At 40.6% G+C, this 13,909-nt stretch overlaps 1 protein-coding gene across 1 annotated transcript in view; it reads right to left on the bottom strand.

The window, feature by feature from the left end:
• The window catches only part of PKHD1 (PKHD1 ciliary IPT domain containing fibrocystin/polyductin), a 452,170-nt gene that overhangs the window by 267,369 nt on the left and 170,892 nt on the right, over window positions 1–13,909 (bottom strand). Inside the window, exons 37-39 of the mRNA XM_040249475.1 lie at window positions 7,067–7,277; window positions 6,491–6,648; window positions 3,044–3,235 (exon numbers count right to left, since the gene is read on the bottom strand). Of these exons, the coding sequence (XP_040105409.1) occupies window positions 3,044–3,235; window positions 6,491–6,648; window positions 7,067–7,277 (561 nt within the window). The remainder of the gene's footprint in view (window positions 1–3,043; window positions 3,236–6,490; window positions 6,649–7,066; window positions 7,278–13,909) is intronic.

Below are 13,909 nucleotides of genomic sequence, written 5' to 3'. Positions count from 1 at the left end.
TGTATATATATGTGTATATGTGTATATATATATCGGAGAAGGCAATGGCAACCCACTCCAGTACTCTTGCCTGGAAAATCCCGTGGACGGAGGAGCCTGGTAGGCTGCAGTCCATGGGGTCCCTAGGAGTCAGACATGACTGAGCGACTTCACTTTCACTTTTCACTTTCATGCATTGGAGAAGGAAATGGCAACCCACTCCAGTGTTCTTGCCTGGAGAATCCCAGGGACGGGGAAGCCTGGTGGGCTGCCGTCTATGGAGTCACACAGAGTTAGACACGACTGAAGTGACTTAGCAGTAGCAGCAGCATGTGAATATATACATATTCCCTTTCATAAACTTTTCCATTACAGATTATTACAAAATATTGAACACAGTTCCTTGTGCTATACAATAGGTCCTTGTTGTTTATCTATTACACATATGTGAATCTGTTAATCCCAAATTCCTGATTTATCCAAATTGTAAGTAAAGCTAGAGATCAGTCTGAGGATCAGAACGCTCACATTTGAATATGGTGGTTTGTGGAACTGGAGGGGAAATACCTTCTACTGTGCTAAGAGAAACTGACATTTACGAAAATCATTACGCTGGCTCCATGAACATATTTTATGACCTCCCAAATCGATACATGTGGACTGAATCAATTAATGAACAACTATTTACTGAGTATCAACTATATATTTCAGGAATTATGTCTTGTGCCAGAGGTATAAAGATAAATAAAACTAAGTAAATTCTGCATTTGTGTATCCTGAGTCTGATGGAGAAAACTCACATTAAAATAATTAAAATATTTTATTTGTATAATAAAATTATAAATCCTGAAAAAGAAACTTTGTATTATTTCCAGACAGTGAGAGAGATTATATCGATACCAAATGTTTGAAGTATTAGAAAAATGGCTTTGGTTTATGTAATAATTTGACCTTTAAATTGGGACTCTCTAGAAAAATCTCAACTACAATGTCTCCATAGATACAGGGTCTATAGATTTCGCCTTGATCCCAGTACCAGATGCCTTCACATCACTCACTAATAAGTTAGCCCATCCACATCCACTCATGTAGGAAACACTGCCTGCTGCAGAGTTTTCCTGACCAGGTCTCCACCGTAACATCACTGCTTGCCCCTCAGAATACAACGGTACATCTGAACAACCAGTAAGGACTAATGTGTTAACAGAGCTATAGTGGGTGAGTTCAGGGAACGGTAAACCTCTAAAGGAAACATCAAGCAAAGATTCCGACACCCTCTAACTCCCGTGACTGAGGACAGCTGGCCACACAGGTCATGAGAGCCTGTAGGGCATGAAACAATAAAGGATTCTTTGGCAAGCGTGCCAGAAGTTTCTAACCTCTAGGTTAATGGGTTTCCCCCTCCCAGGAAACACATTTGCATTTTAACAGAGACCTACAGGAGATAATGTATTAATTCAGTGGATTTCAAACTTTGGTTAAGCACCGAAAAGTGAAAGTGAAAGTGTTAGCCATTCAATCCTGTCCAACTTGCAACCCCATGGACTGTAGCCTCCCAGGCTCCTCTGTCCACAGAATTCTCGAGGCAAGAATACTGGAGTGGATAGCCATTCCCTTCTGCAGGAGACCTTCCCAACCCAGGGATCGAACCAGGGTCTCTTGCATTACTGGCGGATTCTTTACCATCTGAGTCACCAGGGAAGTCCAAGCACTGAACCCTTTTTCAAATAAAACCTAATAAATATATAAATAAATAAAGATTCAGGTACTCTAAAGCACAGGTTGAGGAGGCGGACTGAGTAAATTTTTGATGGGGAGCTGTTGATTATGTTCAATTGATAACTCCTATGTGACTGCTCCCCTCAGGTCTACTGGAACTGACCCACATCAAATATTCCTCAGCATTATAAGCACCAGGAGACAGAAGAACCAGAAAGAAGGGTACAAAGATTCTGGTCATCCTAATGTACTTGGGAAAGAACCATGTGAGGGACCCATACCCCTAATGAGTGTAGAAATAAATAAGGTGGAAGAGCTCTTAGAAAATTAAGAGAGGTATTCTTGGCAAGCAGATAATTTGAAATGAGAAAAAATGCTGCTAGCCAGGATCCTGCCTTCAGTGACCTCATGGATTACTTTGTCAATGTCTGTTGTAATCCTAGCACTTTTCAAGCCCCACTGAATCTCCCATATTCCCTGATGTGCTTTGTCAGGCATTGACTTCTGGAGCACCACCTTACCAAGGAAGGGAGAGCTTGACTGTGTGAGTGTTGAGGTGCTGAGGGCAGGAGAGCGTAACCATGCAACGGGGTTGCTGTCCTCATCACTCAGCATCTGTACCCATCTCTCAACTCCATATATCAGACTCTGGCATTGGAATTTCACCCTAGATGCTCCTGCACCCCTCCAACTTTGATCTCAGACCCTTTACCAGCACATCTGGTCATGTTCTTCTTTTCTGATTCTGATCTTTTTATCTACTTGTCCCCACCTGCCTTGGATGTCTGCTGCTTCCCTCGTATCTGTTCAGGTCTGGCCAAGGTCTGCACGCTCTGTCTGCTCTCTGTCCCCAGGAAGAGAGCCTGGTTCTCAGCCATTCTCCCCACTTTTCCCAGGCAGGGGATTCCTCTGCGTTAGGACATCTTCCCAAAGTGCTCTCCACTAGCCTTGACTGATAATTTATACTACTTAATGTCAATCTATCTGTAGTTACAAGGCCGGTATGTTGTAGCAGGATTCAAAACATGGATTTGTGTGGTTCCCTCCATATCTGCTGTACCTATAGTGACATTTCTCAAAGGTAAACTTGGATTACTTGTTCCAGAATCAGGTTAAAAATTCAGTTTTTCTAGGCTCACTTTGGATCACAATTTGTCTGAGACAGGGTCTCTACCTAAGAATTTTAATAAGCTCTCCAAGTGACTCTTTGAACCATAGATCTAGGGTATAGTTAGCCATCTCTGAACCCCCCATGTTCCCACATACCACCTACCAGGACCTCCTTGCATGGAGAGCCTTGAATATAGAAGAAGAAAGCTGAGACATCATGCCTGGGCCTCCTTACCTCTCATAGCTCCTACCAGCATCAGCGAGCTCACGTGCTCATGGAAGGCTTGCCCCAAGTGCCGGAACTGCACTCCCTTCAACTGGACCCGGCTGGGTTCCTCCGGAAACGACTGAACGATGACTCTGGCCCCCAAATCCCTGGATCCCAGCATCTTCTCACTCTTGGAATACAAACAGTTCTGCAAATCACCTAAGACACAGAATGAAGCCAAGGGGCACAGAAGAATGTACAATGTCATTCTAATCAAATCTCCCAGTATGAAAGGAACTGTGGGCACAAAGGACAGACCGTGACTGTTTATTTAATAACCTTACTTCCCTTTTACTTCAATTCTCCCCTTTGGATTATTAATTAAAACATCTGATAACTAGAACATGATGTTGCCTTCACTCTATTATTTCTAGAAGCCCCCGAATCAATCACCTGAATTATTATCACAAAAAGGCTGACTAGAACCCATTAAACCCAACCTAAATAGATGCTTATTACAATCCAAAAGATCCCCCTGAGGGAGTGTGCAATAAAATGACCCTCTGGTGGTGGATAATTGAAGGGAAGACACGTGAGCTCTAAATGTAATCACATCTCTTTGCTGTCCAGTGGGGTTTTCCCAATATTTTGCTGCTTTATGGTTTGGGGACATAGCAATGATACCATTGAAGAAATGGAAAAGGGCTCCAGAGAAAGGACAGGGCTGCCCCCATACCAACGCCTCAGTCCCAGCAGAGCCCTAGTGAGGACACATGGCATTTGGTGGGGTGAACTAACCTCAGTATGGAGAAGAAATCATCTCCTGAATTAACTCTTTATTATCCAGGTTAATAAACCAATGAAGAAGTCCACTAATACAAAATCATGGATCATTCTAACAGTCATCTGTTGTCAGTCTCAAAGAATGCATATCAGTTCAGTTCAGTCGCTCAGTCATGTTCAACTCTTTGCAACCCCATGGACTGCAACACATCAGGCTTCCTGTCCATCACCAACTCCTGGAGCTTACTCAAACTCATGTCCATCAAGTCGGTGATGCCATCCAGCCATCTCATCCTCTGTCATCCCCTTCTCCTTCTGCCTTCAATCTTTCCCAGCATCAGGGTCTTTTCCAATGAGTCAGTTCCTCACATCAGGTGGCCAAAGTATTGAAGCTTCAGCTTCAGTCCTTCCAGTGAATTTTCAGAACTGATTTCCTTTAGGATGGACTGGTTGGCTCTCCTTGCAGTCCAAGGGACTCTCAAGAGTCTTCTCCAACACCACAGTTCAAAAGAATCAATTCTTTGGTGCTCAGCTTTCTTTACAGTGCTACTCACATCCATATATGACTACTGGAAAAACCATAGCTTTGACTAGATGGACCTTTGTTGGCAAAGTAATGTTTCTGCTTTTTAATATGCTGTCTATGTTGGTCATAGCTTTTCTTCCAAGGAGCAAGGGTCTTTTAATTTAATGCCTGCAGTCACCATCTGCAGTGATTTTGGAGCCCCCCAAAATAAAGTCTCTCACTGTTTCCATTGTTTCCCCATCTATTTGCCATGAAGTGATGAGAATGAACATATTAGAGGTGAATAAAGAGGTGTTTGGTATTTGTACATTTTATCACCATTTTAACCATGTATGCCAGTGAGCCATAATATTTTCCAGCATCTAGGCCTCTTGGTATGGTTTTTGGCTACTTTGTTCCCATATTTGAGCTCCATAAAAAGAAGAGGTGAGTGATAAGTTGTTTTTTAAGTGAATGTCTATGAATTTTGTTTTATTTTTGGAATTTTTTAGTCATATTTAAGAGTTGTGGTAGAACTAGGGATTATTTTTTTCATTAGGAGACAACAGATTTATAATGGCCCAAACCTAGAGGCATGATCTCTCTTGGAGCATGATTAAACGCCATGTTTTGCACAATATGATCTGAGAATACCTGTATGAGAATTACCAAGAGAGTTGGTAATTGATTGCAGATGCCAGTTTAGCAGAAATGTTAAATTTGGCAGTCACTGCATTCCAACCCACTGAATGAAAACTTTCTTTTTTATCAGAATGACACAATTGTGAACTAGATGACTAGGGAGTGGGGGGCAGGGTCAAAGTCCCTCTTACCCATCCATATACCAAGATTATTCCCACAGGCCTCTATACATAGACACAACTCAAATCTTTAACTCTGAACTTGACATTTCTTCCAGGCTCCAGACATCTCCAGTCACATGCTAGCCTGGCATCTCAACATGTACAAAATTAAACTCATGATCTCTACCCTCCCACCCCCCAAACCTGTTTCCCTTCCCATCTCAATAAATAGCCTCCTCATCCATCCAGAGCTCATGCCTGGGAGTCATCCTTGACACCCACACCATTCTGGACCAAAGTTGACAAATGATGTCTTCCCAACATGTGAAAGCCTCATAATCTACAGCCTGGGAAACCAAAACATAACCTACTAAACTAACCATCCCTGAAATAGATGTTTAATAGGTGCATCAGTGTGATTCAGTGCCTGTTATTCTTCTCGAAGATAGATTGACTTTTTCAACCACTTACTTAAAGTATGTGGTAGTTTCGTTCAGAAAACAAACTCCAAAAGTGGGAATGGTGCGGGGAGGGAAGAGCCTTCCAAGTCTAACTCATTAGAACATGCTGCCTGTATTGCTGACTCTGGCATTAAGCAGTTTTCCTGAGAATTGTAGAGAAGGATGGGAAACAGTTTCATTATAACCTCTACCTGAAAATTTAATTCAACCCTCTGGATTTTATTATATAACAGGAATATTTTTTTCTCCCATGAAATAATTTCTCAAGCAAATACTGTTGCCTATCTCTTTCACAAGGGGGTTGAGGGCAGGAGAGGAAATGATGATTTATCAAGAGCATTCTGCAATCTACAGAACACAGTAGGTCCCCTACATTCATACCTTCAAGTTTCAAACTTTCAAAGATTCAAACGTGCATTCTGTCAATGTCAGGCATGAGTGAAACTGCAGCTTGCCCTCCGTCTCCTATTGCTAATGATCCCTCCCCCTACCATCTCCCAAGTCCTCTCTTTCCTCCAATCAGTAGCTCTTGTCTGCTCACTAGATGACAGCCCCTATATGCCAGCTCTTTTACTGTACTACTGTACTTTTCAAGGTACCTTACTGTAAGATTTTAAATGTTTTCTTTATTTTTTTTGTGGTTGCTTGCTTTTTTTATGTATTACTTGTATGAAATGTATTATGAACCTATTACAGTACAGTACTATATAGCCGATTGTGTTACTTGAGTATGTAGGCCAACTTTGTTGAACTTACAAATTGGGCTTACAAACATGCTCTCAGAAGATAACTCATTTGTTTGCAGGGGACTTACTGTATTAGGAACACACTAATTGAAAGAAGTCATCCATACCACATATCATTGAACAGTAAGAACATTGTTTTTCACCCATTATAGACTTTCCAACAAATCGTTCTCTACCTTCTGAAGCATTGGCCCCCTGGCATGAAGCAAGGAACTGCACTCTCTCATCAGTGAGATTTCCCTGTATGGTAATACTCCTGCTGAGTAGAACCAGCATGACCTTTAAAACATGGTGTTCTCCAGCCACCCAATTCTCTGTGGAGTTGTGAGAATATCTGAAAAGAAAAAAAAAAAAAAAAAGAAATCTGAAAATAACACTCCAAGTCTTATAATGAATAGTAAGCCACTAAATTAGCCTAATCCTCCATCTGGGACTCTATTTCTTTAGAAACTCAGACACAGAAGAGTGAAAAATAGGCACACGTGTGTGAGAATTAGGAACTATGCTGACAGTTGCAGTGACCATCTACAAAAAGACAAAAGTTCTAGTGTCTTACAAGAGAAACTTATTTAAGACGTCCAAATCTTCCAATATTTCATATTTTGTAATTTTCTTGCCAAAATGTCTACTGTGATTTAATGTAAATGATATTATTGGAAGACAAACAAATGTCTTTTGACCAGCTGTGCTGGTCACCAACACAGTTAAGACCTCATCTTGCATCTAAATGGAGCCAAGCTGACATGCAGTACCTCAAGGGTGACCTCAGCTGGAGGTCTGTACTATGCGCAGTCTCCACGGTGACAACCTCTTCCTTAAGCTTGGCACCTTCAGCACCCATCCCGCTGATGACAAGGACTTCGTCCCCAGCATGCCAATCGACAGCATCTTCCAGAGCCAACACTGTGTCATGGGCGTTGGCAGCTGCTCGAAGATGGGTGACCACTACTTCTGGGAGTGAACCTAAAGCAAGTCCAAGGGAAAGTTGCCTTTAGACATTTTAAAAACTTAATATGAATGTGACGTTATTCAGCCAAAGAGTTTAGTGAAAGAAGAATCTGGGAAACCAAGCTTCACAGTCTATAAGCATCGCTGCTATCACCAAAGGTGCTATCACTATATTACCTTTTTGGGTATTAGTTTTCCTGTCTGTTGCATGGTGACAATAATTCAAGGCAGAGAATGGTATGAAAAACCAGAGAATGGGGTGAAAAACACAGGGTTGAAGTCATAATAAATTTATAGCTGAATCACAGTCTTGCCATATTCTAACTATGCTCCTTTGGATAATATACTTAGAGGTGGGTTTCACTTTCCTCAGTTACAAAGCAGAAGCAGCAAAGCTTTCCCTCCTAGGGGTTTAAGACAATTTGATGAGATAATATCTATGAAACATGTAGTGTGGACTTTGCCACATAACAACCCCTCAATATATTTTAGTCTTCTGTCTTCCTTCCCTGCATCACACTGTTTTGAGGATAAAATTTATCACCTCGTTCTTCCAAATTAAAACCAATGACTATTAGGTTCTCCAAGATACAAGTTCACCATGAATTTCTAAACTTAATGACATTGAAACATGTATAATATCATATATGAAACAAGTCACCAGTCCAGGTTCGATGCATGATACTGGATGCTTGGGGCTGGTGCACTGAGATGACCCAGAGGGATGGTACGGGGAGGGAGGGGGGTTCAGGATGGGGAACAGGTGTATACCTGTGGCAGATTCATGTTGATGTATGGCAAAACCAATACAATATTGTAAAGTAATTAACCTCCAATTAAAATAAATAAATTTATATTTTAAAAAAAGACTTCAACTCACTGTACAAATAGCGATCATAGAGTTAAAAATAAAAATTACCATCAGAATGGTCAACCTAAATCTTGGTGTGTTAAGTAACCCCTTCTTACTCTAACATGGGCTGTATCTAGGGACAGGATGGCTAAGCAGAGCAGAAAAAAGGTGGAATGTGTGACCCCAAATAACTTGGTTTGTTTTAGGCTCCAGTGCAACTATCTGACCCTCCCCAAACCATAAGCTGCTCCTTAACCAGCAAAGATTCCAGAAAGTAGTCAGACTTGTAGTTTACTCTGGTCTTTTCTAACAAGGGTCAAGGCAGAGATTTTTTTTTTTTCCCCAGCCTTTATCTGGAGCAGTAACTCAGAAAACACAAGGCTTCCTCCCAACTCCTCTCCTTGGTACAGTTCCTCCTCCTTTACAATAGATCATAATTTACCTTTAGCCCACAGCAACTTCCTGTCCTCCCTTGTTGAACTAAAGTAATAATATTTGAATCTCTAACTACAGAGGTGGCCAACAATAAATCATTTTCGAATTATTTTAAACTTCCCTCTTTATTTATTTGTCTATGTTGGGGAGTGGTGGCACTTGTACCAGTAATGTTGTTCTAGGCTTAGAAAGGTCTCTGGGTTAATGATATAATTTCTGAAGTTTACTCGGGCAATAATTTTATCTTAAAAAGAAATTCCCAGAGTTCAAAATTTCTAATTATAGAGCAGGTGAAAATTAAGACATAAATCATGTCTAAAGAAAATAATTTTAATTTTATTCCTGTTTGTATGTTTTAACCTTTGGGAACAATAAATGAAATAAAGTTTATTTCAGTGTATATGCATATTTATATATGTGTGAATTTCTATAATCTGTTCTTCAAACTCTACACAGAAACATCTCTATCATGCATCAAAAATGTCTGTCAATGACAAAATATGATGGCAAAATACAATTATACACTGTGATCAATAATAATTCATAATCATCAATAAGCAAAGAGCACCCTACTATGCATCTATCAACAAGCAGCTACATGTGTCAGAACCAAAATTTGACACGACAAAGATATTTTTCAACTAAGCATTCTTCTAAATATCAGTCAAGTCAAAATAAATGGAAAACATCAGAGGGAATCTTTGAAGTGAATTTTTTAACTATTAATATAAACTTAAGGCCTTTCAAATGTTGACAGAGCCTCTAGAAAGCAGTAAAATTATCTCATAACTTATTCACTCTCATTGCAAAAATGGCACACCTCTATGTGTATAACTAAAAGATCAATCTGGGTGTTTTATGAGTGCCAGCCTCATATTTGTAGCTATATAGCAGATATGAATATTTGGATGAATTATCATCATCTCAAACCTGAAAGTGAAAGTCTCTCAGTCATGTCTGACTCTTTGTGACCCATGAACTATATAGTCCATGGAATTCTCCAGGCCAGAATACTTGAGGGAGAAGCCTTTCCCTTCTCCAGGGGATCTTCCCAACCTAGGGATCAAACCCAGGTCTTCAGCATTATGGGCGGATTCTTTACCAGCTGAGCCACAAGGGAAGTTCAAGAATACTGGAGTGGATAGCCTATCCCTTCTCCAGTGGATCTTCCTGACCCAGGAATCTAACCAGGGTCTCCTGCATTGCAGGTAGATTCTTTACCAACTGAGCTATCCCAGACAAATATTCTCAAACTTGAGAATGTCAAAATGAATGTAATAATCATCTAAGCTAGATCCTTTATGAACAACTTTTAATCCTCTGGCCATTGTGCATTGTTCTTTTTTAATTACATCCCTTGTTTATTCATTAATCTGCAGTATCTGCCTAATGAGATACCTCAAGTAAAGACGAGCTAAAGAGGATCTTGATGAGGATGAAAGAGGAGAGTGAAAAAGCTGGCTTAAAATTCAGCATTCAAAAAACTAAGATCATGGCATCCAATCCCATTGCATCATGACAAATAGAAGGGGAAAATGTGGAAGCAGTGATAGATTTTATTTTCTTGGGCTCCAAAATCACTGCTGATGGTGACTGTAAGACACTCGTTCACTGGAAAGAAAGCTATGACAACCCTAGATGACACATTAAAAAAGCAGAGACATTACTTTGCAACAAAGGCCTGTATACTCAAAGCTATGGTTTTCCCAGTAGTTATCTACAGATGTGAGAGCTGGGCGATAAAGAAGGCTGAGTGCTGAAGAATTGATGCTTTAAAACTGTGATGCTGGAGAAGACTCTTGAGAAACACTTGGACAGCAAGATCAAACCAATCAATCCTAAAGGAAATAAACCCTAAATATTCAATGGAAGGACTGATGCTGAAGCTGAAGCTCCAATACTTTGACCACCTGATGCAAAGAGCCAACTCACTGGAAAAGACCCTGATGCTGGGAAACATTGAAGGCAAAAGGAGAAGAGAGTGGCTAGATACAAGATGGGATGAGATGAGATGAGATGGCTAGATAGCATCACTGATTCAATGGACATGAGTTTGAGCAAGTTCCAGGAGATGGCATCACTGACTCAATGGACATGAATTTAAGCAAACTCCAGGAGACAGTGAAGGACTGAGGAGCCTGGTGTGCTGCAGTCCATGGGGTTGCAAAGTCAGACACAACTGAGTGACTGAACAACAACAATGATCTGCCTACAGCACTCAGCAACAAATTCCCGAACTCCCTTCTGGACCTTCAAGAGTCTCCATAACCAAACTCCACTTTATCATCTCTGACTCCTTAATAAACTCTCCATTCCAGGAAGTCCAGTCTCTTCTCATTTAACGAGATCATCCCTGACTCTACCCCTTTGTCTGTTCTGTCCCTTCCACCAAATACCCAGTCTTCTTCAACCCACTTGTTCTCCTAAGAATAGCTCAAGCCTCACCTCTCCCATTGGACTTCAGGAGCCGTTTCAGCCCATGCTGATGTCCACTGACTCCTATAGACCCACAGTGAGAAGGGGGTTCTTATTGAGTAAAAGGCCTGTGTACATCTGGGTCTAGGCATGCCCAAGCATGTCTGGCTGGTCTGTGGGCCATTTGATCGGGTTCTTTTGCATGAATGGAAGAGACGGGCAAGGATGACAAAGATGCTATGGGGTATGCCTCAGACATGGGTTTTCTCTCATGGACCCATGACTGAACCTGAAGAAAGACCCTGAGGGAACTCTCTAGATAGACTTTGTACCGATGCTCCTCTGCTTGGGATTCTTTCATCAATTCACTGTCTCATTCTTCAGAATGATGTTCAAGCTGGTCCTTCAGAGAAGTCTCTGAGACCTCCAAACTAGGTCAGACTCAGCATCTATCATATCACTGTCTCCCTCTTCTCTCTAGCCCTTAGCACATGTGGCCTGACGTCTATTATTGCTCTTTTCCATCTCCCCTATTAAACATGGTAGCAGAAGTTATCCTATATCTGCACAGTGTCAGAGTAACACATGTCATGTCTATCACAGGTCTTGAGTACAATAAGTGTCCAAGAAGTAAGGACTGAAGGAGGAAAAAATCATGACTGAAACACAGAGAAGCAAGCACCCCAAAGTTTCGGCAATCAGATGGTCAGGAGGCACCCCAAGTGAAAAAGCTAGTGGCCTTTGGTTCCATCATGGAACACAGCACATTTCCACACCTGGGGGTTGGCCCACTAGGGCAGCAATGAAAGCCTGCACCCTTGGCACCCTGTGCTCAGTATTTCCATGGCAGGTACCCAATGCCATGACAGCAGGGAAGCCCCAGGACCTTCCTGAAGGGAGGACAGTGATCAAGAAAACCAAAATAGAAGGAAAATGGACTAGTTGATGATATTTGTCATGAGAACACCTGTAACAAGCAGGCAGGGACAAAGGGCTGGAGGCTCTGTGAGAGTCAAGGCAGGCAGAAATATTCTTTTTTATCACTACTCAAATATCTACAGGCTGCAAGGGTTCAGGGAGCCTGGAGAAACTTGAGTGATGCAACCTACAGTCAGCACTACATATTTCATATCAAGTTTTTCTGTAATTGTTACAGTACATATATCTCTCTCCCCACCTTGAATGCAAGGCCACTCCATAATGTCTCTTTTACAAATGTCACAATTTCTAGCACAGTCTGATTAGCACTCAACTCATAGGGATTTAAACTATTTTGATTATTGCCATCCAGACAACCACCTACAAACTTCCATCAGAAGTGTACCTCAATAAATATATAACATGTATGTAAAAAGCTGAAAAACAACACAAACATTATTGAGAACTTAGAATAATTCCAACCTGTGCTAATCAGGGTTACTCTAAAGTAAGAACGGTTGCTTTTCTGGGTTTTGTTTTGTTTGTCCTTTTAACAGACTGTACCGATTAGGAAGTTAAAATAATAATTTGAAAACAAAATCACACAGCAGGAGATGTCAGCACCAAGTTCTGAAACTGGCTCCTCTGAATCCAGAACCAAAGAACTGGACACATGATGGAATTCTAGCTTCTAGAAATAATTGTATATTAATGTACCCAATTAGCTTTGATATGCAAAATAGTATATCCTTTATCTTATAAATATTATTTAAAAGTTGTACAAGGCAGACTAACTGACTTCTCTGATGAAGGCAGCATCATACATATTTCAAATGTGAGTCATCTCACCTTTCAGAACTCTTTGTGATAGATTTTTTTTACTATTTTAATTTTTATTGGAGTATTGTTGATTTAAAATGTTAGTTTCTGCTGTACAGCAAAATGAATTAGTAATACATAGCTTCCCAGGTGGCACTAGTGGTAAAGAACCCATCTGCCGATGCAGAAAACGCAGGAGATGCAGTTTCAATCCCTGGATCAAGAAGATCCCCTGGGGGAGGGCATGGCAGCCCACTCCAGTATTCTTGCCTGGAGAATCCCATGGACAGAGGAGCCTGGCAGGTTACAGTCCATAGGGTCACAAAGAGTCAGACACGACTGGGGCAATTTTGCACACATATGCACTCTTTTTTAGATTCTTTTCCCATATAGGTCATTACAGAATTTTGAGAAGAGCTCTTTCTTCAAAAACCCAGGTCAGGTGGCCCTCTTCCATTCTTACCACAATCAAAAAATATATAAAAATACAGTTTAAAAAGCTCAATAATTTTATGCATATGCTTACAGAAAAAAAGATTGTTTCTCTTGACTCATAAGTTAATACAATGTTTAACCTATTTGGGCTTTCAACATTGACCTGTTAACCAACAAGTTATTCATTTATTCCCACTAATGACTTCTACTCAAAATTATATTTCCTACAAATTATTGTTCAAGTGCTTCAGCACATTCATCCATAATTACACCAGCCCAGAGAAGCGTCCTGCCAAATGGGCATGGAAAGAAAGATCATCGTTGTGGGTTAACACACTTTAAAATCACTAATTATCTTCTGTTTGTTTTTGTAAGACTTCAATCTTTCAATTTATTCCAAGTGAATAACTGCCAAGACCTTTCCAGATCAGTAAGGGAGTGGGTGAGGAGGGAGAGAGAGAGAGAAAAAGAAAAAGGGAGGGAAAAGAGGAGGGAGGGAGGAAAGAATCATTTCATGAAAATCATGTTCACAACATAATAGAAACATAAAGAAACTCACAAAAGGACTAGAAATGTTTTTCTCAAATATATGCAAATTATTTTCCTTATTTCTGTATGCAGCTTCACCATTATCCACAGCAAAACAATGAATGCTATTTTTTCTTTGGTGTAGAAGAACATCTGTGAAGCACTGGGAAGAAAGACATAAAGGGAACAAAGTCACTGTCTTCCAGGGTCAATAAACAGTACAGGAAATAGACAGAACATCCTA

The sequence above is a fragment of the Oryx dammah genome, unplaced genomic scaffold (genome assembly GCF_014754425.2).
Source record: "Oryx dammah isolate SB20612 unplaced genomic scaffold, SCBI_Odam_1.1 HiC_scaffold_11, whole genome shotgun sequence".
In the NCBI taxonomy this organism is placed as follows: Eukaryota; Metazoa; Chordata; class Mammalia; order Artiodactyla; family Bovidae; genus Oryx; species Oryx dammah.
The sequence above is the reverse complement of the archived record's forward strand: the minus strand, read 5'-3'. Positions and strand labels throughout refer to the sequence as shown.